The sequence below is a fragment of the Stylophora pistillata genome, chromosome 5 (assembly GCF_964205215.1).
Source record: "Stylophora pistillata chromosome 5, jaStyPist1.2, whole genome shotgun sequence".
NCBI classification, from domain to species: Eukaryota; Metazoa; Cnidaria; class Anthozoa; order Scleractinia; family Pocilloporidae; genus Stylophora; species Stylophora pistillata.
This window is the reverse complement of record NC_142523.1, coordinates 18,100,404-18,127,688: the sequence shown is the minus strand read 5'-3', so window position 1 is coordinate 18,127,688 and position 27,285 is coordinate 18,100,404. Positions and strand designations below refer to the sequence as shown.

At 42.3% G+C, this 27,285-nt stretch overlaps 3 protein-coding genes and 1 pseudogene across 3 annotated transcripts; all 4 read right to left on the bottom strand.

The window, feature by feature from the left end:
- Window positions 1-6,363: 6,363 nt before the first annotated feature.
- LOC148730631 (uncharacterized) lies at window positions 6,364-8,631 on the bottom strand (annotated as a pseudogene).
- A 3,273-nt stretch (window positions 8,632-11,904) lies between these two features.
- On the bottom strand, window positions 11,905-14,783 carry LOC111331024 (uncharacterized). The gene is made up of 2 exons (XM_022936048.1): window positions 14,667-14,783; window positions 11,905-13,323 (listed from the first exon to the last, which is right to left on the bottom strand). The coding sequence occupies exons 1-2, from the start codon at window positions 14,781-14,783 to the stop codon at window positions 11,905-11,907; spliced, it is 1,536 nt and encodes a 511-aa protein (XP_022791783.1).
- A 9,210-nt stretch (window positions 14,784-23,993) lies between these two features.
- Window positions 23,994-24,779, bottom strand: LOC111331026 (uncharacterized). Its single transcript, XM_022936051.1, has one exon. The coding sequence runs from the start codon at window positions 24,777-24,779 to the stop codon at window positions 23,994-23,996; it is 786 nt and encodes a 261-aa protein (XP_022791786.1).
- A 287-nt stretch (window positions 24,780-25,066) lies between these two features.
- Window positions 25,067-26,368, bottom strand: LOC148730630 (uncharacterized). The gene has a single exon (XM_088761829.1). The coding sequence runs from the start codon at window positions 26,366-26,368 to the stop codon at window positions 25,067-25,069; it is 1,302 nt and encodes a 433-aa protein (XP_088617955.1).
- Between the last annotated feature and the right edge of the window lie 917 nt (window positions 26,369-27,285).

Below are 27,285 nucleotides of genomic sequence, written 5' to 3'. Positions count from 1 at the left end.
CTCAACTGCCTTACAATCAACTGAATCTCTTTATTGCTTAAATCAAGGTTCTTATATACATAATGGTAGCTAAATCATACGTGATACAAAATACAGAAGATAATACGAGTTTTCCTTGCAATAAACAACTTAATTACCACGTATCCGCAATTTCACAGATATGGGAGGACACTTTCGTAAATCCTGCGGAACTAGTGTTCCTGCGTGTTTTTACACGGAAAACACGTACAAGTTTCCATATTCCATGCGTCACGTAGGAGGAATAGTTTCACGGATACTCTAACAACAAAGGGTTACACATAAATCATATTTCCGGCCGTAATTATGTAATCAAAGCTTACTTTAGAATTGTTTGTCACGCTTTGTCACGCTATGCTTAACTTTACAACACAGGGATACCGTAACCAGATGGGTGCGATGTACTTTGGCTTTAGCTGGTATTGATATAACAAAATATTCAGCTCACAGTACCAGAGCTACGTCTGTTTCAGCAGCCAGCAGGGCTAATGTAAATATTAATGACATTCTCGAAACTGCAGGCTGGTCATCTAAATGCTGTTTGGCTCGCTTTTACAACAAACCTATCGCTAAGGTTTCAAGCTATGCAAGATCAGTCTTGTCATCGATGTAAAATGTATCATTTACACATTACCATTAAACAGGCATGTTGTTCTTGCTTTAAGTCTCATGGAATCTCTAAGTATGGTAACGAGGTAGAATTTAAAAATTAAACGAGACTTACCTGTGAGTTGAAGTTTGATTGTGATTCTACCGAGTTACAGGATGCTGAGAGATTACATGCCCAATTTCCCTACCCTCCCCTGTACTGTTGGGTAACACGTACATTCAGTCTTTAAAACCTGATTGGCGCATGCGCTTGCTATCTCTGTAACTCGGTAGAATAAAAATCAAACTTGAACTTATAAGTAAGTCTCGTTTAATTTTTAAATTTCTCGAAATACAAGGTTGACGGTTTGAAAAAGTACTTAATAGAGCTTGGCATCGAATTGAGTGAGGGAGGAAAAGGGAAAAGGAAGGCAGAGTTGGTCGACTTGTGCGAAAAAGCGGCAGAAATGAAGCAAGCGAAGCTCGAAGTGGTAGTTACGAGAACGAAGACCTAAGATCCCAAAACGAAAACGAAGACCCCCTACGAAAACGAAGACCCATTACGAAAGCGAAGGCCTAATGAAAACAGGATTTATACCGTCTGTGGACAGGTGAACTTTGCAAGTGGTGGTTCGCTGATTTTCTTTCCGACTTCCTTGTGTGGCCACTGCACAGATAAAGTGCACTGCACCCAAATCAACGTGAAGATAGTCTGTTCTGTCAGAACCAGTCCACCAGGTACACCAGGTGGTACACCAGGCTCCAGATCCCCTGTTTTCATGATGTCGCCGTAGTAATTGAATGCCACGCTCTTTTAAGTACTTTTTCAAACCATCAACCTTGTATTTCGGGAAATCTTCGCCTGCTGCATTATCTACACGAGTATCAGTAGCTTCCATGTTGTATTTTTTATGCAGTTAGCCTCGCTCTCGTGCCGTAATTTCAGAACCAGACTGTGTTAAATCAATAAACTGCGCTATTATTCCGGTAAATAAAACTAGAATGGTGTTATCGTTGTCACTTATAACCAAGTTACCTTGTTACCCCACCGACGCAGCACCACAGTTTCTTCAGAAACTCTCAGCCTATTTTCTGGCCAGTGTCGTCTCTTGAACTCTTCATTTGGGAAGCAAAATCTGAAGCTGTTGCCTTCTTAACAGTTTCCTCTCCTGTCCAGAACACGTCTATGAGATCATTCTTTGCGTGTTTTCCGAAGAGCCCATCCTGGGTCCACCTGGGATTGTTCGTCCGGATCTTTAAGTGAGGTCTGACCATGAAAGTAGCCAATACCTACGGAATGGACAGCCTCCATCCATTTTCTCTTGATCGTGTCGTAGGCGGATTCTTTTGTCAGCTTCACAAAGTGTTTGCCGATGTCAAGGTGCTTTTGGAGGGCAGCAAACTACTGAAACACCTTGATACACTCTTGACAAGAAATTATCTAGCTTTCTTCTTCTGTCTGTGACGGATTGGATAGTTCTCGTGATGGCCCAGGTTCAGACATCTGCGTAGGATGCAGATAACTACCTGCTTCTACGTTTGGGTTGCTGAAGGGTTCGTGACGAGCCTAGTGGGGCCCTGGGATCAGTTCCAAACCGTGCCAGCTGGTCTGCGCTATAAAACTTTCAACCTCCAATACCATAAGCACGCCACATTCCTAAGCCTCTATTCTCCTAAGACAAGTTATTCAATGCCTGTACGCCGATCATGGTGTGTTTGGTCATTGCTTGTGCTGATGGCTAAACTTGACACACTGTTGCATAGCAGCCCTTGCATAGCAACCCGGCTTAGGGGCAAGATGACAGTTTAATTTTGCTTTCTTTGTTTTCTTTGTTTTTTTTCTTAATGGAAACCTTTTTTAATGATAAATTAGTGAGCATTCTTAATTTAATCTCCTACGCGTTTTGTCTGACAATAGCAGACTTCACCAAGGAGTTTTTACAAGTATCATAAATCTTACTTATTTAAATATCTATTTTCGACCTGTACGCATGGTGTGAAGCAGATGTTGTGGATCAGTCAGGATATTTTTTGGACGTTACATGCATGAGTACGTGATGTGTTTGGGGGTCACAGACTTGGTGAAGTAAACGGAAGACATCTGCAACGACCCAAGGTGTGCCTAAGGTGTTGTACGTGCGTGAAATTTTTCAGACGTTACATGAACGTGTACAATTGTGTTTGGGGTCACAATAACATCTTTAACCCTCAAACACATCACGTACTCATAAATGTAACGTGTCTAGTTTATCATTTACAAATGTTTGCGGCCAAAAAAAAAACTTTGGTTGAATTACGGTGATAGAAAAAAGCAGCGGAAGCGTATGTCGCTGGCCCATTTGCAGCAAACAGAATTGTTTTAAACAAGACCTAGACACCTGAGCCCGACACTGCGCAACGAGACCGACAAGAGTGCCATGTAACATCTGGCTTGCACATTCACGCAGGAAAGGCCATAACATCCAGGGAAAGTATTGGCAGATGCAGATGAAATTTGCTGGTGGAAACCAGGCAGTTGTAATGATAATGGTTTTTAGAACATTCTGGAGTTACCTTGATAAAGGGCTTGATAATTATGGAAGGTCACGAGGTCACGCTATAAATACCATTTTTGCGTGGAAATTTCATTATGGTGGTAAGTGGCAAGCAACATTAGGGGCCCACCATTCAACTCTTGAGGGGAGGGGGATGGGTGATTTAAAAAAAATTTCCTGCAAGCGCTTGTTAGAAGAAAAAAATTGAATGCAGCCCAAATGTAACAGAAAAAAAAGAGCCTTTAGAACGGAAAAAAATATCCCAAATACCAGAAATCACCCACCCCCCCCCTTCAAAAGTTAAATGGTCGGCCCCTTAACACTTCCCAGTCTTATTTTTGGAGAATAACGCAATTTATGAACTTGATAGAGCTATTGATATCTCCTTTCAAGCGAGAGAGTAGAGTTTCACGTCATCCACTGCCGACGTTGTTGTTCTCGGGAGCTTGTTTGTTAACAAGCACACGGCATGTGACTTTAAAATCTCCTCTCCTGTAACTCTTGATTGTAAACTATGATAATAAACAATCAAATCAAAGACTAATGAACGTTTTTTGCGGTAAGAAAGCCATATTTGCCTATTTCTAGCAAATCTCCTAAATAAACGACAGAAGGGAGAAACAGTACGATTCGCCCATCAATACTTCACCTTCATGCTTCTCTTTAACCGTGAAATTTCCAATTTCTACCGAGAATCTGGACAGTTGCTTACATTTCTTAGCTTCCTTGATTAATTATCTTGTTTAACGAGCTATAAAAGGATGGTATACTGACTTGCCTAAACAACTGCCTACAGCTAGAATTGCGTGACAAGTGTAGTTGAGAGAAGCTTTTACAGTCGCAGATTTCAAAAGGCATTTCCGACAAAACTATGGCAGTGCCAAAAGATTTTTTTAATGATTTTCAGAGCTCAAATAATGGACTAGAGACGGGCGTTCAAATAAGTGTTGTAGCTTTCTGGCAAGGGGAGATATTTGATCTCAAAGTTGCCAAATATTTGAATGCATCGAAAAGTATAAAAACACATTAATTTATTCACCTCTGCTGATTGACAAGTCGTCAATCAAATCGATTGAAACTTGTATCGTACGTTTATAAATTATGTACCAATATGTATGCAAACTGTCACAGTAATTTGTTAAATACAGTAGCAATAAGGGCTTCTTCCATTTTGTCTATTTTAAGGCAAAAGGGAAAACCTAGAAAAAGGGAAAACCTAGAAAAACGTGAGGTGGTCTATCTCCCCCGGAAATATCCAAAGCAGAAATCAGTTTGTCAATTTGAGTTTTGGAGTGGATCCTTTGAACTGGCAAAGTTTCATTGAAATCGGTAAGATGACATGTATCACGACTGCCTGGTGCTCTCGTGGACACGTTCCGCTTAAAGTGGACAAAATGCACACTCTTCTCGACTAAATTTGTTAAACTTTTTAAAACTGTCGAAATAGCAGAATTGCAAGGGAAACAAGAGAAAACGAGAACAAGAAAAAACGTACACACTAGCTGAAAAACGCACAAAGTAGCCTAAAACAGTTAGACAAGTTAATCAAGCTGGACAAAATGCGCAAACGAGCTAAATTGATTAAACTAGTAAAAACAGTCAGACTAACCGAAATAGTTAAACTTGAAAAACTGCACATACTAACTAAATTAGCTTAACTTTTTAAAACTCCCAAGCTAAGAGAAATGCTCTTACGGCAGAAAACTTACAAACTAGCTAAATTGGTTAAATCAGTAGAAACAGTCAATGAGCTAATAAGTTCTAGTGACCGAACTGCCTCAAATGACCTAACCGACTCAAATGATCGAGTTGCCTCACATGACCCAATCTGTTCTAGTGGCCTAGCGGAAGCAAATGAACTAATTAGTTCCAGTAAGACTCAACCAACTTAGATGACCGAATTGCCTGAAAGGACCCAATCAGTTCCGGTGACTTAACTGCCTCAAATGACCCAACCGGCTCAAATAACTGAATTTCCTCCTATTAGCCAATTGGTTCCAATTGCTCCTCTTCGACCGCCTCCCAGCTCGCTAACGGCAGGGATACCTCACATTTTTGGAAGAGCCAAGCCTCTTCTCACTCAAGCAAACAGGTGTTGAATGAGTGGTTGAACTCTTTGCGTCAACTGCCTTTTCTCTGCAATAAATTGCATCAACAGGTTTCTTTCCTGTCAATTCTGTCTCTTCAATTTCAATCTTCAAATTCTGGAAGCCTTTCCACCTATTCTCTCGATCTCTCTGAAGATTTGAAGTTCATCTCCCGACTGTATTGGAAAGTGAACAGGCTCTCACCTAAAGTTCGCCCGTCTCGACTAGCTCCTGCTATTTGCTGGCGTGAACGGTCTTCATGAACATGAAAGTTTGCTTGACAACCGATTAATATTGATATCTTTTAAAACGTGGAGATTATGTTGATAATAATTAGATTAATAATAATAATTAAGCAGATGTCAGTACAACTTATGAAGTTTCAAAGGTCTATTAAAGGTAACGTGTCAACTATTCGAGGCAACTATCACTCAACTACTCGAGGCCTACTCTGGGACCTTAAGTTGCCTTACGTCGCCTTTGTCGCCTAAAGTCGCTTTAAGTCGCCTTAAGGTGGCTCAATAGGGTTATGCAAGATCACGAGGCGCGCGCCAGTGACATCAATCGAAAGTTAATATTCTCGTTGTTTTTGCTATTTTTCAAATCAAAGCTACTGAAACATAAAAAACAAGGGCCTAAATTTGCTTTACAACAGTCACCTCTGTAGTCAAGGGTTTTAGTCCCAGATTAAAACTGCTCAGATATAGCCATTTTTTGACGTCTGTTTGACTTTGATTTCGATTTTCTTCAATTTCCTTCGGTAAATTTTTCTATTATTCTCCGACCGGGTAGAGTCTGACAAGACGAAACTTTTAAAATCGAAAAAAATAGGGGTTGTCAAGGTAGTTTTTTCGCTTTTAACATGTTTGTTGTTTTTTGGCTGAGCGAAAAACTTGTCTTACAAATTTTTCTGATAAATTCACAGCGAGGAAAGCTAAAAGGGTAGAACATCTCTGCCAAATTTTAAGGAATTTCACCGAAGGAAATACGAGAATCTGAGGGGGAACTTCTATTTTCTCACCTCAATGGCAATTACTTCATCAGAATAGGAACTCGCCAAGATCGCTATTTCAGCATGCGCGAACTTTCGAACCACGCGGTTTTGTCGAGGACGAATGTGTACACACGGGCGGTCATTATCTTTGACGTTTTTGTACAAACTGCTTTTGACCTAAAAGTCATTTGAGAACATAACTTAATTCACTTTGTCGCAGAATCCTTGGAAATCTCTTCGAAGTGTTTCAAAATTGCGGAGACTATTCTCGTCGTGTTTGTGACCCTTGGAAGCGATGAGCGACTGGACAATGGCGGTCTCGTCAAAATACACACAAGACCTTTCCGTCCAAATCGTTGATACAAATTATTTAAATCCTCATATCTTAAGGTCACTGCCAGCAATTTTTTTCGGCAATGCTTTGCTTTATTGGGCTATCCGCATGACCTGGGTTGTACAGCTTTCCTCGAAAAGACAGGAGTCTCTAATGACGGTTGTCAAGATATTTCAGGTCTTCGGCGGCGTCCTTGACAGAGATTACAGAACTTCTGTTCACCAGCATTTCATCAGACAAAGCCAACCTAGGCGAAAGCAAGATTCTTCGAAGGGCGATCACGTCCTCTAGGGCGTCGTGGGCATCAAAGGTGGCTTGAAATAAATGTTCGTAAACAGAACTCTGCCCAGGCTTTGGAAATTTACCTTCTGCGTTTTGGATGGAAGAGTGCTTGCTTTTGATGAGTGATTTCATGAGTGTCAGAGTGTCTGCAAACCGGATGGAACTGATGGAACTGAGCTCCGCGATAAAATTTTCGCCACCGTTCCGAAGAAGTATTAGAATATCAAATGTGGCGGCGTTGTGTCCAGCCAAGATTGTGCAAACGGGCTTTGTGGACCGTGTTGAGGCTGAATCTATGCTGGCCCTCAAAAAAGTTAAGAACTGCCTAAGTACTTGCGATAACTCAAAGGCTTCTACTAGTCGATTATCTTTGAAAAGTCGGCGGATTCCATTGGCAGTTTTAACTGTAAGTTTGTTGACCTTTGACGCATGAGAATCTGTCTCTGGTTGGTGGAATATAGCACGAGAATTGTTTACCTGACCTATCCATGGCAGCGAGCTGACATCCTTCTGCTGATTTTCCAGTTGAATTTGTCTCGATGTCAAATAAAACAAAGTGATAAAATTTACTGTCATCAAATGTTTCCTTTTGAACTGTGGGTCTCGAAGTGTATTTCGGAACTGCATTTTCGTACTGTTCTTGTTGTTGTTCCGTGATAGCAGCGGTTATATCTTAAAGATCAGCAATTGAAAGTTCAGAATTGTTCAACTCCAATGTTGTCGCAGAAGAGTTTAGGTTCAGGCCAATGCCACTTTCATACATGGTACCTTCTTTGCCCTCATTTTTCGAGGTTTCTGAAATCTGGTGTTTGTGTAATTGTGATCGACGTCGCTTGAATTCAACTGGTTATTTCCTTTGTTTGTCCTTCGAACTTTTCTTGTCCATTTTCGTATTATGGTCTACACAGAAAAGACCTGGCTCTATGTTAAGTGACGCTAAGGTTTGAGGAATGTACCTGTAACCTAAATTTACTTGAGAGACACCGCAGGACAATCGATAATCACTGCTTTCACTTCCCCCTTTAAAGCGAATTTTGGGGTTCTTCGAGCCCACCACACTGTTCAGAGACACGTTACGTTGAGAATTTGCTGCAGGTGCAAGTTTGTTTATAACAATGTCTATGCTATATTCATTAAAGAGAGATTCCAGGGCTGATTGAAGGCTATCTCCTTGGAGGTCTTTGCCATAGGGAAGATCTCTGTGACAATAATGAGAAGGATCTATCGATACCATGTTTCTCTACAACCATTATGGTCACCAAATGCATGAGGCACAATGCTTTGAATTGCAGATTTCATGTTTGTAGCATCCCCCTTATTTTGTGCAATACAGTATGTAAAGGATTTGACAAGGTAATTTATGACTTTCTGTGACAACACTGAACTGTTGGGGAACTTACTTCGTTGGTTCAAGTTGTATAGGCGTGTTGTAAGGGATCTTTTTATGTGAACTGCGTCACTCCATTTTTCCACACCATAGGGTACCTTTTGCTTTAGGTGAGATTCACTCATTGAATAATCATCCCCGGTGTAAATTGAAAATTTGAAATTTGACTTAGTTACCTTATTGAAAAGTTCAACTGCAGCTAAAGGCTCCATTGACTTTGAAGAGCCTGAATGATTTTTTCTACAGTCGTGGTCATTTGGTTGTTTTCCTGCCTTTTTAGCTTCATCACAGGAGCGGCACATTTTATTTTTTGTTTTGTAGTCAAGGATCTAACCAGTTAAAAGGCCCATGACTGCAGCATGTTCGGTCTTAGAGTTGAAACCTCGCCCCCGTTTCTGCCACCCCATGTTGTAAGAACAGGCAATAGGTACCAAATTGTTCTGGTCAGGCTAGTTACCATTTTCAATTGCCTCCTCTCGTTCAAGGTTACGGAATTGCTGGCAACTACTTTTTGCTTCTAACCCTATTGCCTTTCCAGCTTCCCTTTCCTGGTTTTTAAAAGTTGATGAGTTCAGTGCAGGCACAGTGAGGATTGAAAGTAAATTGTTTAAATGGGTGTTGCCCACTCCTGTGTGTAAACAGCCAAGGGCAGCTCTCGTGTTCACATCAAAGGTCAATGGACCGCGTGCACCAGATCTGTGCTCTTTTGATGTTTTAATGGTGTTTTCCGCGTTGCATTGGCTGCATATAACAGTAAACGTGCTTGCCAAACCACTGTGCTGTTCTTCAATAACATTGCCAAGAGACAAAGGGCCTAAAAATATCGTAAACTACACTGTAAACTAACAGGGAAAAAAGACTCCATCCACAATATTTGTTATGTTCTTTTATATGATAAGGGTGTAAAATATGCTATAGTGCAGTTAAAAATAGTGAGAATTTACCGTAATGACAAAATGAGCATTCCTTCAGACCATCTGTACGGGTTTCTAAGTCCACCAGTCTGGATCCTTGTGGCAAGTTCGCCTTCCTCTTAGCTTTATTCTGCTGATGGGAATCAGGGTTGGAGTCAACAGAACAGGTAGACCGATAATTAGGACAAGCTTGGCAGGAAAATCTTACCAAAAATTAAGACCTCCGAATAAAGAAAAATGTACTGACCTCACGTGCTCGTGTCATTCGTTTTGCTGGGGGTTCGTTTTCCTTGGATATGTTGTCATACTGGAGCTTCATTTTGGCATTCCACGTTTTGAACCCTTCGTGTAACCTTTCTACTTTTGTTTCTTTTTCTGGTTTCGATCGCTTCCACTTTCCGAAAGCGACCTGACGCATTACGGATGTTGTGTAGGCGTTGTGTAAACTTCTGGTCTTTCACTGTCAATATTGTGCTCATTACTGGAAAGTATCGATGCCGTTTCACTCTCGTCAAGTAAACTTCGCGATTATGTGACAAAAATTGTGCACTCGCGTGAAGCCGCGTGATGCCATTTAAAAGCTCGCGCCATTTTCGTACCTATTCTTCGCCCGGCCAAAAAACCCTATTGAGCCACCTTAAGTTGCCTTAAGTTGCCTTAAGTGTCCCTGTCTGAGAAAGTGTTCCAGGGGTCAGAAGTGGTGGTCAACCGATTCGACTGAAACTTGGCACAAAAGTTGAGTGTGATAAGATATTTCAAAAGCCACTTTGGCTCACTTCTCTAACTGTTTGTTCTGGAGTTTAAGGGGGGTCCCATTTGTGGCCTGTGGAGCACCAAAAATTCATCTTTCTAGTTGGCATTTTGAAAGTGCTATAAAACTCCATTGGTAAACTGTGCTATCAAACGAATTTGACCATGGACTCTACTATAGTGGAGCTTTTACCTCCTTAATATAACTTTGTTCTCAAGTGATTAGACAGAGAAGGGGCCTGGGGCTAACGTTAGGTCAAATTTGGGGTCAAAATCATTACCCAAAATTGCCATTTCTCAAAAATCCATAGCTCTCACCTTTCTTTTTGCATAGCTTTCATACCAAATTCAGTATGTACTTTAGTGACCCATTTATCAAAATCAGTTGAGAAAAGTTTGGCTTTTTGAGGTTTCTTAGATTTTTGGCACAAACTCTCCATGCCCCTCTGAGGCCTAGCAAAATGGAGTTTTGAGCATGATTCATGCTATAAACAGACCAAATTCTTGACATAAGGCCTTTATTTTGTATTAGGTGAGTGAAAATTAAACACTAAAGCCAATGCAGTGTCATTATCTAGAAATACCACGACTTATAGCTTACAAACTCACTAAGAAGGCCTCTGATTAGCACTACATACACCCGGGTTTAGCAAATAAAGGTAAGTTTTTTTCTTTGAATATCAAGTACCCATCATAGAGCACAACTTCGCTCCGACGAAGGGCTAACGCTCGAAACGTCAGCTTTTGTAATCATTACGGTGGCCAATTTACCATTTCAACTTTGTTGATATATCCAAATTATTTCGTTACTCCCACCGACGCAGCCCCAAACAGTTTCTTTCGAAACTATCAGCCTTTATTCATAGAGCACAACTGATGATGTTCTCACCTAGATACGACAATCCTTTTTAGAGATGCTTGAATTTCCTCTGAATTATACTTTTCAGGTCATATTTCCATACATACTTTACTCACAAGCATGCAAAGTCTCTCTACTTTGTCCGACCCATTTATTGATGTAGTACGAAGTGAGCTTAACGAAAACGACCGTTAACAGAAGATATACGGTTAAAATTTTGATAGCCTTGCTAGCTCTTGTAAATACGCATGATGCCATCAGTGAAAGAGCAGGATGATACATACAAGTCGTAGTGAGTAGCGTCCAGGTGACTTGTGATCCATTCGATTTCCCTGGTACGCTTATGAAGAAGCAGTAAATATAATAATGTGAAGGTGTAAATATAATAATGTGAAACGTCAGTCACTGCCACCGACAACAGTCCTTCTCAGGACTACAATCACCCGGACGATCAGACTACACCTTCACATGTTACCCCCGGGTTCAAACCATTTACTGAAATATAATAATATTAATAAATATTAATATTAAATATTAATATAATAATCTTAGGAATTCAACTGTATTTTAGACAACATTACAAACAATGGTTGTCGTGTTCAAAACGAAGCGAAAAACGTGTTCAGTACTTTTTCCAGGTCAGGTGACGTAAACAATGACGAAACTACAATACAATCATAACCGCTGACTGGGAGTAACTCGAAACTAAATAAACGTTCATAAACACTGGTCAAACTATTTCACATCCTCCGTAGGCGCGCAAATGTCTTTAGCCCAGTCTGCAGTTCTCCTGATAACCCGTTGTGTTGCTTCTCTTTGTTGTCTTCTCACAGGGGTGGGAGTTTCGGCTGTGGTTGTTTCTTCTTCTGTGCGACACTGTATTTCTTTGGCTTGAACTTCTAGAGGGTGCAATCTCGTTATGGAGCGATTTGTTTTTCCATTGGCGGTACGTAAATTGGCGGAACGTACAAGTCCATCGTGACCTCTGTTGATGGATGTGACAAATGCTAGTTTCCAGTTTACTCTTGGGCTTTCATCGTGGATGAGAACTACATCGCCAACCTTCACAGATTCTATGTTGACTCCTGAACTCTTGTGGAATTCTTGGAATTCTTGCCAAAAGTGTTGAATTAGTAAGGTGATACGTTTTGCTTTCTTCAGGAAATCTGTGTTTTTGTTTGGTAGGTGGAATCATTGAATTCATCATTGTCTACTAGTGCATGCGGTAGTGATGTTATTCGTCGATCATAAAGTATATTTGCAGGGGTTAATGCCTCTTCATCCTTAATGTCTGAAGAAACATAGGTCAGGGCGCGATCGATAAGAATTTCCTCCACTTCAAGAACAATCGTCTGAAGAGTGCACAGGTTGACTGCAGCTCTCCCGAGTACCTTCTTATTGGTGGACTTGGTAAGACCGACGACGAGGCGTTCCCAAAGCCCGCCGTACCAAGGCGCCTTCTTGGGGATGAATAACCATTCAATGCCTTCCTTTGCAAGTGTTTCCTTGAGCGTATGAGATTGAAACAGTTCTTTTAGTTCATTGCTCGCTGATACAAATGTTGAGGCATTGTCAGATATTAGTTTCCTTGGAACAGATTTGCGACTTGCGAATCTGCGAAAGGCGAGTAAGAAAGCTTCAACAGTCAAGTCTTCGACAACTTCAAGGTGAAGAGCTCTGGTTGTTGCACACGTAAATAGGCATATGTAGACCTTTGTTTCAATTCCAGCGTTTCGAACATACAGAGCTCCGGTGTAGTCCACCCCGGTGACTTCAAAGGGTTGTGTTTGTTGCATTCTTGATTTGGGATGGGGTGGTGGATCTGGTTGATTGTAGGCTGATCCTGAAACCTTTCTACAGGTTAAACATTTGTCAATTAAGGTTTTGACGCGTTGTCGGCCAGAAGGAACCCAGTAACTCTGGCGCAAGGCAGTGAGTGTTGAGTTGACACCTGCGTGAAGCTGCTTGACATGGGTGGAGTGAATTACGAGATCTGTGAAACGGTCTTTGCTTGGTAATAGCACAGGAAATTTGGTGTTGTCACTTAAGGGTGCGTTGTGTATCCCCCCGGCACAGCGTAGAAGACCGTTGTCATCAAGGAATAGGCCAAGTTGACGTACCAAGGTTGTACGGTATCGTGACTTTGAGAGGAGATTGTCAACTTGAGCATGAAAGACAACAGATTGACGATTCTTCATCCATACTGTCGTAGCACGATCATATTCCATTGCTGTAACTGGACCTTGTTGGCTGAATTTCCTTTGGAGAAGCGGTACAAATCTGAAAACATAGGCTGTAATGCGTAGAAGTTTTGGTAAACTACTGAAATCCGATGGATTGATCAGGCGATGAAGGCCACGTTGTTGAACTGGAACTGTGTCATTTGTAGTAGATTCATCTGTAGAGGTTTCAGTGGCTAATAAGTGGAAAAGTTCTGCGGTAGGCCATGAAGGCCACTGAGATCTATTGGGCAGCCATGTGGGACCATGTTTCCACAGTAAAGAGGTCTTCAGTTGATGTGCACTTATCCCTCTTGTGAGAAAATGGGAAGGATTTTCATCGGTAGGGCAGTATTTCTAGTTGGAAATTGATGTCAATTTCTTTATTTCTTGAATGCGACTGCTGATGAATGGCTTCAACAACTTAGTACTTTTGAGCCAATGAAGGACAATTTGGCTGTCAGACCACAATGTGACTCTGGTGACTTGTAGTTGCACTTGAACATATGAAGCTAAACGTGCAGCCGTTAGGGCTGCCATAAATTCAAGTTCTGGAAAAGTGAGTTTCTTCTTTGTTGGGGCGACAAGTGACTAGGTTCCTCGTACTAAGTAAGAGGCGGCTCCATAGGCTTTCTGACTTGCGTCAGCGAAAACCCGTACTTCAGTATCACTGTTATCGATAGAGATATCAGAAGTTCATATATTTTGAACTGCGGTATTAGATACGTATGATGTGCGATCCTCGCCGTAGATAGCGCTATTTATGCATTAGCGAAAATCAGACCTGAAAAAAATCAGGCCTGTACGGGACTCGAACCACTGACCTCTGTTTTTCGCTATTGCATAAATAGCGCTATCTACTGCGAGGATCGCACATCATACGTATAATAATGTTAGGAACTCAACTGTATTTCAGACAACATTACAAACAATGGTGGTCGTGTTCAAAACTAAGCGGAAAACGTGTTCAGTACTTTTTCCAGGTCAGGTGACGTAAACAATGACGAGGCTACAATACAGTCATGACCGCTGACCGGAAGTAACTCGAAACTAAACACTGTTCAAACTATTTTACAACGTTAAAGCTTAATAAATCAAATCCTCCGACAGTAAAAAAGAAATCCACAGTTAGAAGAGCTGGATAACAAATATTTTGTGTTGCAGTTTATGTGAAACATGCCACGCAACACCTCGAGATGCAATTGTTATTATATCGACGCACTAGCCCATCATATTGGACGTGAGAGTTAGAGGACTGGACCAAGTCGTGGATTCACGCACCCTTCACTGAGTTTTAAGTAACACGGGTTTGTCGACCATCACTTGCGGTAATCACAGGAACTTGCTAACCGTAGAAGAGGTTCATAATACGAGGGCTTTGAATTAGCACTACCTATAATTTCAACGTTGAAAAACCCGCACAATGACGGTGGTTGACTGAGTTTTTGCTTTTGAAACACCTTGGCTAATCTTCCCTTGGCATAGAGTTCGCGAAAGTTGAAATCTTCATGAAAAAGAGATTTGGAAAACAACAAGACTATTTCTGAAACGTGTGTACTAAGCCCTCTTCATAGGAAAACAATTAAGGAAAATTTTTTGGACGGAAAGTTAAGAGGACCGCTCTTAGTGAGAGTGGCACTTGAAAAGCCATCTGTTACATTACTGCGCGTGTATGAGCCCTTTGTTATATTTTGAATTACCTGTAATTGTAGTTTTGGTATCACCCGGTCTTCCTCTCGGCCGGACGTACCTGATCCCTTGTACTTGTGTTTTAACCAAGCAGTCATGTCATCATCGCGAGACAACAAAGGAGTCATTCTTGTTTCGTGCAGAGCCCATGACAAGGCACCGCACTAATCATTTACTTCAAAGGAACAAAGCGCCATCGTAAAATTCTCCTGAGACTTTTTATTGCTACACTTTAAATAACTGATAAGGACACAAACATTTACGCTCGAATAGGGGGAGGGATGGAAACTCAGTCCAGTCCTAATACTCTCACGTCCAAAATGGCGGGCCCTATTGGCATCATCTCATGTCTCTTGAGAAATATTTCATTTAAACAGCAACAATAATCTTTTGTCATCCAGCTCTTCCGACTGTGGATTTCCTCTTTGTTGGATAGTTCCATTTATTCAGTTCTAAAGTACTTAAGATCTCTGGTGGATCACAAGTCACCTGGAAGGTGCTCACTGCTGCACGTAAGCTTATGTATGCATGTTCATCAGTGCTCGCGTAGTGATGGGTATTTGCGAGAGCTATTCAGCCTATTCAAAGGTCAGACGTGAATAATCTTTTAACGATCGTTTTATTCTTAGCTTAATGGTTAAGGCCGGGTTAAGGTCACTTTATTTTCAAGTAAAAAACGGCCTGACAAAATACAGAGACCTTGTATGCTTGAAAATATGGAAATATGGCCTAACAAACATAGATCAGAGAAAATTCAAGTATCTTTAAAGAAAATTGTAATTTCTAGGTCAGAACATCATCATTCGTGCTCCATGGTGGATACAAGGTTTTCATTTATTATTCTACTTTATTTTGCTAAGCCGCTAGGCGTTTGTAGCGCTAATCAGAGGCCTTCTTAGTGCATTTGTAAGCTATGAGTCGAGGTATTTCTAGATAATGACACTGATTTGGCTTTGATGTTTCATTTTCACTCACATAATGCAAAATAAAGGCCTTACGTCAAGAATTTGGTCTGTTTATGCTCAAAACTCTATTTTGCTTGGCCTTAGAGGGGCATGAAGAGTTTGTGCCAAAAATCTAACAAACCTCAATAAGCCAAATTTTTCTCAACTGATTTTGATAAATGGGTCACTAAAGTACATACTGGATTTGGTATGAAAGTTTTGCAAGAAGGCAGGTGAGTGTTATGGTTTTTTTAAAAAATGGCAATTTTGGGTAATGATTTTGACCTCAAACTTGACCTAACGTTAGCCCCAGGGCCCTTCTCTGTCTAATCACTTGAGAACAAAGTTATATTTAGGAAGTAAAAGCTCCACTATAGTAGAGTCCATGGTAAAATTTCTTTGGAAGCATAGTTTCATAGCACTTTTAAAATGCCAAGTAGAAGGATAAATTTTTGGTGCTCCACAGGCCACAAATGGGAACCCCCCTGAAGCTCCGGAACAAAGAGTCAGAGAAGTGAGCCAAAGTGGCTTTTGAAATATCTTATCAAACTCAACTTTTGTGCCAACTTTCAGCCGATCCGGTTGACCACCACTTCTGGCCCCTGGAATACTTTCTCAGACAGGGACACTTAAGTCGCAACGTTATAAGGGTTTATAATTATAATTTATAATTTACCAATTTATATAGCGCATATGAACATGTTCTGATCAATAGCGCTTATTGTTAAGGCTGAGATCGGACGTCAGCATATCATGAGGCGCCTCTGGCAGCTGCCTCAGTCCATGTAACAATTTCGACTTCCCACCCATCCCCCAAATACCCACCCATCCCACCCCAGGGGAGGACATCCACCACACAGTTATCTCGTGCATGGGAAATTAACATCTCCTACCCCTAACCCTGCAGGAGACGGGGCCTACAGTTTATTCGTCCTTGTCCGAGGAGACTAGAATATCTATCCATTTCTTTATATTATAGAAAGGTAGCAAATTCTCCTCAGTTATTTTAAGACCATGAGTATTGATCGGGGTGGGGCTCGAACCCTCGACCTCCCGCGCATCACAATCCGGTGCTCTAACCAACTGAGCTAACCGGGAGGAAGGTTCCACCCTAATCCCAATTGACCCCATTCACTACAGTCTAATCATAAGGATCAGAGGAGGAGGCATGGTGGCTGAATGGTTAGTGCACTTATTCCCTAATCTCTATGAAGGTTTAAATTCCCTCTTCTTATTCTCACACCATGCTTTGCATCTCTTTGATTACCTCAGCTACGAATTCACGCCCAGGATCAACCTGAATAGTTTTTAGTCATCTCAATAATCCTCTCTTATGAATTGTCTGAAAAGCTCTTGAGAACTCAGAAAAATGTTTTGAGGTGAGAGGTTTCAGCGGCCTTGAATCTGCTCCAAACGTCAACAACTGTCAATTTATACTTCCTCTTGGGAGTGTGTCATATAAAAGGATAAGAAGATCAGCTCGATGAAGTGTATTTGGAGATTCAACAACAAAAGTTAGTCTTAGGATATGCTTCAGGGCAGGTAAATAAGTCTACCAGATGACTTGCATCATCCGCCGATCGCGAAGTTTTTCAACGACGGTCTTCGGTCAAACCAGCTTCTTTAACCAGCTTCTGGTTCCAATACCTTTCTAAATCCGTTTGGATCATAATAACCTCTTGAAAGTTTTCTTTCTATTTTCTAAAGTGTTACAAGGATCGGAATTGTCTAGAAAGTTCGCGAAGGTCAATGTCACGCAATGTGTTGTTTCAAGAATTTTCTAGAACTGTGACACATCAGTTTAAAAATAGAGTTTATTGCAATAATTATAAATAGTTACTATTGTAATGGTTATAAAAAGTTACTTTTGGAAACTTCTAGACTCTCTTCGGATGCTTATATAAGCAGCTCGCTAGTCAGGTTGTTGTTGTGATTTGGGACTTCGTTCCCTGTTTGTGATCTACAAGCGATATTGTGTGACACAGAGAAGGACAGTACTTTGCTTGCTATATAAGCAGCTCGCTAGTCAGGTTGTTGTTGTGATTTGGGACTTCGTTCCCTGTTTGTGATCTACAAGCGATATTGTGTGACACAGATAAGGACAGTACTTTGCTTGTGGTCAGATAAGCGTAGATAAGTACATAGTTAATTTTAGTTGGATTGTTCCAAGAGTGGTCGCTAGCTCGTGTCAAGTTACCTCCCGTTGTTTACGGTTAAATAAATTGTGTTTCGCGGAAATAGCGAGGTTGTTATCTTTCTGCCGGTAATCAGTTACCGTAACAGATATTGGGGGCCTGTCCGGGAGCGAATTTTACAGAAGAATATTTAGAGTAGAAGTTACTGTCCGGGAGCGAATTTTACAGGAATATCTCGAGTAGAAGTTGTTCGTGAGTGGAATATAAGTGGAGCCGTATTTAAGCGTTTACCTTGGGAGTATTATAGTATTCAGTAATCTTATTAGATAAGCTTAAAGATGACGGATTTTGATCCAGAGACTCAGTCCCAAATCACAACAACAACCTGACTAGCGAGCTGCTTATATAAGCATCCGAGGAGAGTCTAGAAGGTTCATGTCAGAACCTTGTGAGGACACGTTTTACGACTTAAAGAAGGACGAGCTGATTTCGTAGCGAAACATTTAGAGTTAGAGGTTAAGAAAGCAATGCGCAAACACCAGATTCAGGATATCATTGTTAAACATTTGGTCAATTAACAAGTTTTCAAAGAGACAGTTTTAGAAACATTTGAAACGTCTGATGCGGAGTTAAAGAAACTACAGCTTCAGTGGGAGTTTAAAAAATTAGAAATGCAAGAGGAAAGAGAAATGTAACTGAAAAGAGAAGAAATGGAGAGACAAGAAAGACTGAAGATAGTAGAAATGGAAAGACGAGAAAGACGGGAAGAAATGGAGAGAAGGGAAAGACTGGAGAGAGAGGAAGGACAAGAGAGGCTAGAGAAAGAGAAATTGGCATTTCAGCATGAAATGGAAATGAAAAAGTTAGAGGTACAAATGCAATTAGGATTAGTCTCGGGTAGTGAAAAGCATGGTGAAAATTTTGATGTTACAAAACATATTAGGCTAGTTCCTCCTTTTCAAGAAACAAATTTAGAAAAATACTTTCTACATTTTGAAAAGGTAGAGGAAAGTCTTAAGTGGCCTAAGGAGTATTGGGCAATGTTATTGCAGAGTGTGTTACTAGGTAAGGCTCGAGAAATTTACACGCAGTTAACTGTAGAGCAAGCTTCGAATTATGATACTGTTAAAGAGCTTATTCGTAAGGGGTACGAATTAGTTCTTGAAGCTTACCGTAAAAAGTTCAGAAAATGTCTAAGAATGAGTAATCAAACTTATATAGAATTTGCTAGAACTAAGGAACAGTTATTTGATCGTTGGTGTTCTTTACAGAAAGTAGATAAAGATCATGATAGATTAAGGCAAGTGGTTTTAATTGAGGAGTTTAAGAGGTGCATTCACAGTGATGTCCGCACTTTTATTAATGAACAAAAAGCCGAAACGTTGGAGGAAGCCGCACGATTGGCAGATGATTACTCCTTAACCCACAAGTTTGTCTTCGAGGAAAAACCCAGCGGGTTCACGTCTTCTCAAGGCCAGAACTTGCCAACCGCGTTGAGAAACCCTCAGAAGGAGAACCCAAACCAAAGGCAGACGTATCGTAGCAGTTCGCGCCCGAGTTCCACGTCATTTATCCAGAACAAGCCGGAGGTGGCAAGAAAACCTTTTAAGTCGATAACGTGTTATTACTGCAGGAGAGAGGGACATTTGATGTCAGAATGTCCTGAAAAGCTGAAAACGAGAAGACAACAAGGTCATCCAGATTCCAAGCCTACTGGTTTTATTGCTGCCTCACGTCTGACACCTGTGACAAGAGAAGATTTCAAAATGGGAATTCCTGAAGAAGAACCCTTTTGCCAAGAAGTCAGTTCCACTCGAAGACATGTTATGGAGATGTTTGAGCCCTTTATTCACGAAGGTTCAGTGGCGCTCTCCAGTGATCTGTCTGATGCAGTCTCAGTTAAAATTCTTCGAGATACTGGAGCTTCTCAGTCTCTGCTATTGGCGGAAACCTTGCCCTTTTCTGAGAAGTCATCTACCGGAGCAAGCGTCCTCTTTAAAGGAGTGAACTCCTTTGAATACTCGCCAGTACCACCGCACACTGTTTACTTGTCATCAAATCTGGTGTCTGGTCCTGTTAACGTCGGACTTGGGTCCTCGTTACCTTTCGAGGGAATTCAACTTCTTCTCGGAAGTGATTTGGCTGGGGATAAAGTGGTCATGAATCCTATTGTGACCGACGTGCCTTGTGTAGAGCAGCTGCCTGACCCAGTAGAGAAAGAGATTCCAGATTTGTATCCTGCGTGCGCTGTAACCCGTGCTATGAATAAGAAGAAATTAAGTGATGAAGATAAAGTTGTTGATATAGCATCATCAGCCAAGTTTTCGAAGGAGCTGTCCCAAAGAATGTGTCGAGAACAAAGTCATTAGAAGAAGATGATGATATCAGAAATTTGAGGAAGGATGCTGAACTGAATTCCAGATCACACCTCATAGCTGAGCAACATAGAGATCCAGAGATCTCCCCATTATTCCAGAGGGAAGTTAATGAAAATGAAGTTTCACAGAATCCCGTTTGTTTCTTCACAAATAACGGAGTTTTGATGAGAAAATGGAGACCACCAGATGTTCCAGCTGACGATGAGTGGGCTGTCAAGTACCAGATAGTTGTCCCGAAAGCCTACACACCAGAAAACTCTCAGCATGGCACATGAAACCCCCTTAGCCGGTCACATGGGCGTCAACAAGACCCAACAAAGAATTTTGATACGTATCATGCACGATCCTCGCAGTAGATAGCGCTATTTAAGCAATAGCGAAAATCAGACCTGAAAAAAATCAGGCCTGTACGGGACTCGAACCACTGACCTCTGCGATACTAGTGCAGCGCTCTACCAATTGAGCTAACAAGCCAACTGGGAGCAGGCCGTTAAGTTGACTCGTAATAAACCCGTGAAAGTGATAAATCAGATACAATGAAATATATGAGGTTCATATATTTTGAACTGCAATATTAGATACGTATGATGCACGATCCTCGCAGTGGCTGAGTTTTGCAGGTCATGTCACGCTTGTCAAGTAGTAGGGAAGTCAAATCAAACCATTCCAAAGGCACCACTACAGCCAATCCCAGCAATCAAGGAGCCCTTCAGCCATATTATTGTTGATTGCGTTGGTCCATTACCAAAGACGAAATCTGGAAACCAATACCTGCTGACAATCATGTGTGCATCTACCAGGTTTCCCGAAGCACTACCCTTGAGAAATATCAAGACAAAGACCATTGTTAAAGCCTTAACCAAGTTCTTCTCGCTGGTTGGTCTTCCTAACTCAATCCAGTCAGACCAAGGTTCAAATTTTATGGCGGGCATATTTCAGCAAGTCATGAATAAAATTGGGAGACACAATACAAATCTTCTGCTTATCATCCAGAAAGTCAAGGAGCTCTTGAGAGATGGCATCAGACGCTGAAGAACACGATGAAGATCTACAGTTTCGAGACTGAGAGAGATTGGGACGAGGGAATCCATTTGCTGTCATTTGCTGCTCGAGAGTCGGTTCAGGAGTCTCTGGGCTTCAGCCCATTTGAGCTTGTTTTTGGCCACACTGTTAGGGGACCTCTTAAACTTCTTAAAGAGAAATTCTTATCTAGTGAAAGCCATACTATTAATCTATTACAGTATGTCTCAGATTTCCGAACTAAGCTTAACAAAGCTTGCGAATTAGCTAGAGCTAATCCTAAGTTGTCTGAGAAGTCTATGAAAGAGAGGTATGATATAAACACTTCTGAGCGTTGTTTTGACCCAAGTCAAAAGGTTTTAGCGTTGTTACCAGTTCCTGCTAACCCTTTACATGCCAGGTATTTTGGGCCTTACGTAATTAAGGAGAAACTAAGTAGTCTCAATTACGTTCTAGAAACGCCTGATAGGCGTAAGCAAACGCCGTTGTGTCATGTGAATACGATAAAGCCTTATATTGAAAGAGACAGTGGCCTAAAGATACACCCAGTTAGTCTTAATGTGGTTAGTTTTGAGCCAGAAGAAACTTTAAGTAGAGACCTTAATAGTAAGTTAAGTCCACTAGCCAAAGCAAAGCTTTCCAACTATGATGTTCTGCGGGATTTGGACTCCAAGTTGTCCCATCTGTCTTCAATACAGAGTCAGGATCTTACGGATCTTCTCCAGGAGTTCAAGCACCTGTTTCCCGATGTAGCAACGAGTACAGAACAGATTTACCACGATGTGGATGTAGGGGATGCTTCCCCTGTGAAACAACATCCCTACAGGCTGAATCCTATGAAGCAGAAATATCTCAAAGAAAAAATACAATTTTCATTGGAGAACGATTTGATTGAGCCAAGTCACAGCAGCTGGAGTTCACCTTGCATTTTGGTGCCAAAGCCAGACGGTAGTTACAGAATGTGTACGGACTACCAAAAAGTGAACCGTGTTAGTAATTCAGACACTTTTCCAATACCACGCATGGATGACTATATTGACAAAGTGGGAAATGCAAGGTACGTCACCAAGTTTGACTTACTTAAGGGTTTTTGGCAAGTTCCGCTCACGGAACGAGCAAAAGAGATTTCAGCTTTTGTAACCCCGGATGGACTGTACCAATATAAGGTTATGCCTTTTGGTATGAAGAACTCGCCAGCCACTTTTCAGCACCTTATCAATAAAGTTATTGCTGGCCTTCACGGATGCGAAGCGTACATCGATGATGTTATTATCTACAGTAATACCTGGGAGGAACATTTGAAAATCATCCGAAAGTTTTTTGAGAGACTAACTGAAGCAAAGCTCACTATTAACTCCGCCAAGAGTGAATTTGCACAAGCGCAAGTAACCTACTTAGGGCACGTGGTTGGACAAGGGAAAGTAAAACCAGTCGATGCCAAGATCAGTGTTATTTCTAAATTCCGCGACCAGAAAACAAGAAACAACTTATGCGTTTTCTCGGAATGGCAGGATATTATAGAAAGTTCTGCCCAAACTTCTCTGCAGTCGCTGAACCTCTGACTCGATTACTAAACAAGAGAAAAACGTTTATGTGGTGCGACGCATGTCACAAAGCATTTCAGGAACTAAAAGCGTTACTGAACAGCGCCCCTGTGTTGGCAGCTCCCGACTTCAATGCCCCGTTCAAGTTAGCTGTAGACGCAAGTGATGTTGCTGCTGGTGCTGTGCTTTTACAAGATGATAAAGATGGCGTAGATCATCCTGTTTGCTACTTCTCAAAAAAATTTAGGAAAAGCCAGAGAAATTACTCTACCGTTGAAAAAGAATGTTTGGCATTAGTGTTAGCCCTCCTGCATTTCGAAGTTTACGTCAATTCTTGGAGTCTACTGATCAAAGTTTTCAGTGATCATGTTACTGCCAAAAGGCGTGTCCTTTCGTGGCCGCTTACAGCAGCGATTTAAAACGCTCGATAGAGGAAGAGGCTTGAACTAATAAAGAACCAACAAAAATACAAGTTTACAAAATGCAGAAATATAAAACTGAAAGGTGGCTAAAGCGAACGTGATGAACATAATAACTAAGAACTTACATTGTATCGGCGCTGTAGGCCGCGAAAAAAGGGCAACTAAACCAGATGTTCTCTCGGTGAAATCAACGATGAAACTAAAAAGCTAGAATATTACAACATGTAAATTATAGCGAGGGCGGGAAAGGAAAACATAACGTATTCCCGAGCGAATGCCAATAAACTGAAATAGAATGCAAAGAATGCTAACTTCTACATCCCGGCCCCTAGGTGCGAGATTGTACTAAGCGACTTACATCTAATGAATTACAATAAACTAATGCTAAACCTTAAGTATCAGTGCACTCCAAGAAGTCTACTTTGAACAAGGCTAATTGAAGGCTAAGTACAAATTAACTAAATGTTTCTCAGGGCATTCGTTTTCAACCAAAAGACAGAGCTTGTCGATGGGTCTTTCGTAGACAGCTGTCTTGGCGAACACTTTTACCCGGCGAACAAAGCCTCTTTTGTCGGGGAAGGCTTCAACAACTCTGCCAAGCGGCCAGGATTTGCGATGCGACTCAGATGCGACCCGAACGATATCACCAACGGCCAAGTTCCTCTCTGGGTGCACCCACTTTTGTTTAAGTTGCAAAAGGGGAAGGTATTCCCTACTCCATCTCTTCCAGAAGATGTCTGCTAAATATTGTACTTGCTTCCATCGACGACGAGACAGAGAATCTTCTCTCTTGAATAGACTGGGGGGGTAAGGAGACTTCCGATTTGAGCAACAACAAGTGGTTAGGCGTCAAGGGCTCATTGTCGTTCGGATCACTGGATAGGGTGGTAATGGGTCAGCTGTTCATGACACTCTCCACTTCGCACATTAAGGTGGCCAGGCTCTCGTCGTCCGTAGTTTGCTCTCGCAGCAGCGCTTGTAGAATCTTCCGAACGGTTCGGATGCATCTCTCCCAAATACCTCCAAAGTGGGAACCATAAAGAGGATTGAAGTACCATTTGATGTCCTTTTGTAACAGGGAATTGTGTATCTTTTCCTGATTCCAATCTGAAATAGCGTCACGCAGCTCCTTCTCACCACCAATTAAGTTTGACCCGTTATCCGAATAGATCTGCCTCACTTGGCCTCTTCTTGCAATGAAACGTCGCAAAGCCGATAGGAACGAGTCCGTACCTAGGCCATGTGCAATTTCGAGGTGCACGGCACGGATTGCTAGACATGTGAAGATCACGCCATACCTCTTCACGAGACTCCGCCCACGACGGACTTGGAATGGGCAAAAATAATCCACACCCACTGATGTAAAAGGTGGCTTCTCGGCCAGCACGCGATCTTCTGGTAAATCGGCCATCTTCTGTTGGCAAAGTGGTGCCTGGCGGCGATGGCAACTGACACACTGCCCCAGAACACTTTTCACAGCTGAACTTCCTTGGGTGATCCAGAATTTCTGCCTAATGGAAGCTAGAACGTGCTCTCTACCGGAATGGCCGCATGCCCTGTGGTAATCGTCGATAGTCACTCTGGTAACGTGATCTTCTTTCGGAAGAATAATCTGGTGCTCTGATTCTGCCGGTAATGATGCTTTACGCAGCCGGCCACCAACGCGCAAAAGCCCATCCATAACGATTGAGTCAAGCTTGTAGAGGCGACTACTCTTCTTAACTGGTTCTTCGGGATGGTTGAACTCCTCGGGGAATGCTCTTCTCTGTAAATGCCTCAGAATTTCTTTCTCTGTTCTCTCAATCTCTTCAAGGGTGATTTAATTCGGAATATCGCGGTTTAAACCTTTGTTTTTACTCGCATTCAGAAGTCTTTCCCGATAGCGCAGGAGCCAGGCAACAGTTTTCTTTAGGCGCAACCAGGAAGAACATTTCTGGAAATAACGCAACAGTGAATAGCTTTGCTTGACTAGGAGGATATGCACACCTCAACATCCGTTTTTACTTCAGGATCTCCATCGAGTACGTTGTTAAATGCTTCGGTCTGCATTAGCCACATGTGTTTGGGCTTCCAAAGGTATTCCGGCCCCATTAAGCAACGCCGCTGACTAATGAAGACGTCGGCTGTCAATCCTCGAGGGACGTCGTCGGCGGGATTCATGTCGCCACTCACATGGTTCCACTGATGGGGTTCAGGGCCATCACGAATGGCGACACGAATGGCTACAAAAGTGTGGAATCGCCTTGTTTCGTTCTTCACGTAACGTAATACTGCAGTGCTATCTGTCCAGAAGACGGACTGACAACTAATCGGTATCTCTAATTCTCTCTTCAGGACCTTGTCCTGCTTGACGGAGATTGCTGCGGCAGACAACTCAAGGCGCGGGATCGTAATTGTCTTTAGGGGCGCCACACGTGACTTGGCACAGAAAAGAACAGTGAACGGCACCCTCGCCATTAACAAGACGCAGGTAGGAAATCGATCCGAAACCGCTCTCTGAGGCATCAGAGAAATGGTACAGCTGGCTTGAAGAGATGTAGTCGAAACCGGCTGGCTTAACACAGCGATCGACAGAAAATTGCGATAGTTTAGGAAGATCAGCCATCCATCGCTCCCAGCGTGCCCTGTGCTCTTGAGGAATAGGATCATCCCAATCCAGCTTGACTCGACATAGGTCCTGAAGCAACCGTTTGGCCGGTAACACGCCATCCATCGCTCCCAGCGTGCCCTGTGCTCTTGAGGAAGAGGATTATCCGAATCCAGCTTGACTCGACATAGGTCCAGAAGCAACCGTTTGGCCGGTAACACGAAGGGTGCGGCAAGGCCGAGGGGATCGTAAACAGAACCGACAATCGAAAGAGTTCCTCGCCGTGTGGGCAGTTTGAGCTTAATATCCACTTTGAATCCAAAGGCGTCTGTCTCCACGCACCATTTAACACCAAGAGCTCTCTCATCCCTACTAAGGTCAAGACTTTTCACTTCTTTGGTGCGCTCGGTCTCGAGGATGGTTTCGAGAACCCTGCGACTATTGCTGATCCACTTTGTCAGCCTAAACCCGCCTTTTGAGAGTAGTAACCGTAGGTCCCTCATGTGCTGTGAAGCCTCTTCGACTGAAGGTAGGGCCTTGAGACAATCATCTACGTAAAAGTTGTTTTTGACCGTGTTCAGAACTGCCTCTGGGAAATATTGGCTGTTGTCTTCAGCTGTCTTGCGCAAGGCAAAGTTCGAACACGATGGAGACGAGGCTGCACCGAACAGGTGTACAACCATTTGGTACTCCTCGAGGCTACTCTCCAAGTTGCCATCGCGCCACCAGAGGAAGCGAAGTAGGAGCAGTCCGCCTCAGATACCCTGACTTGGTAAAACATCGATTCGATGTCCACCATGAGCGCCATCCTCTCCTGTCGAAATCTCGTTAGGACTCCAAATAGATTGTTCGTCAAATCTGGGCCCTTGAGCAGCAGGTCGTTAAGAGACGTGCCTTGATATGTAGCCGAACAGTCGAAGACGACGCGAATTTTGCCGGGCTTGTGCTGGTGGTAAACTCAATGATGCGGAATGTACCATTTCATGCCACTGGGGTCCTGGAGATCCGCTGGGACCTTTCGGGCGTAACCCTTTTCAATAATGTTTGCCATGAAACACTTATAGTCGTTGTACAAGTCCTTGTTACACTGAAGTTTCCTCCTTAGCCAGTGAGCGCGTTGTTCGACCTGCGGTTTGTTGTTCGGGGCTGGTACTTCACGATCTTTCAAAGGTAACGCCATTTAATAGTGACCATCTCTCAAGAATATGGTACGCTCCAACTCGCTGAGGAAACGAAGCTCTTCTTGTGACATTTCAGGTTTGTCATCAGCGCTGTATTCACTGAAACCACTGTCGTAAAAATTCTTCACCATCTGATGAAATTCAGGGTCAGCCTTGGTAAGGTAACTGGCAGCGCGTGTACCCTTGCGAAAGTGCCCTAAAGGACCGTTAACCACCCATCCCATACTTGTTCGGGAAGCATAGGGACCGCCGTTTTGACTGTGCTTCACTTCCAAAGGATCAAAGACTGTGGGAACATCACAGGCTACGAGGAAGCCTATTTCGGCATCAACTTCAGGTAGGTATACTCCGCACAAGTGTGGCCACTAGTCAATGTCACCCTGAGTGGGTATGTCCTCCTTTGAAACGGGTATTTCTGG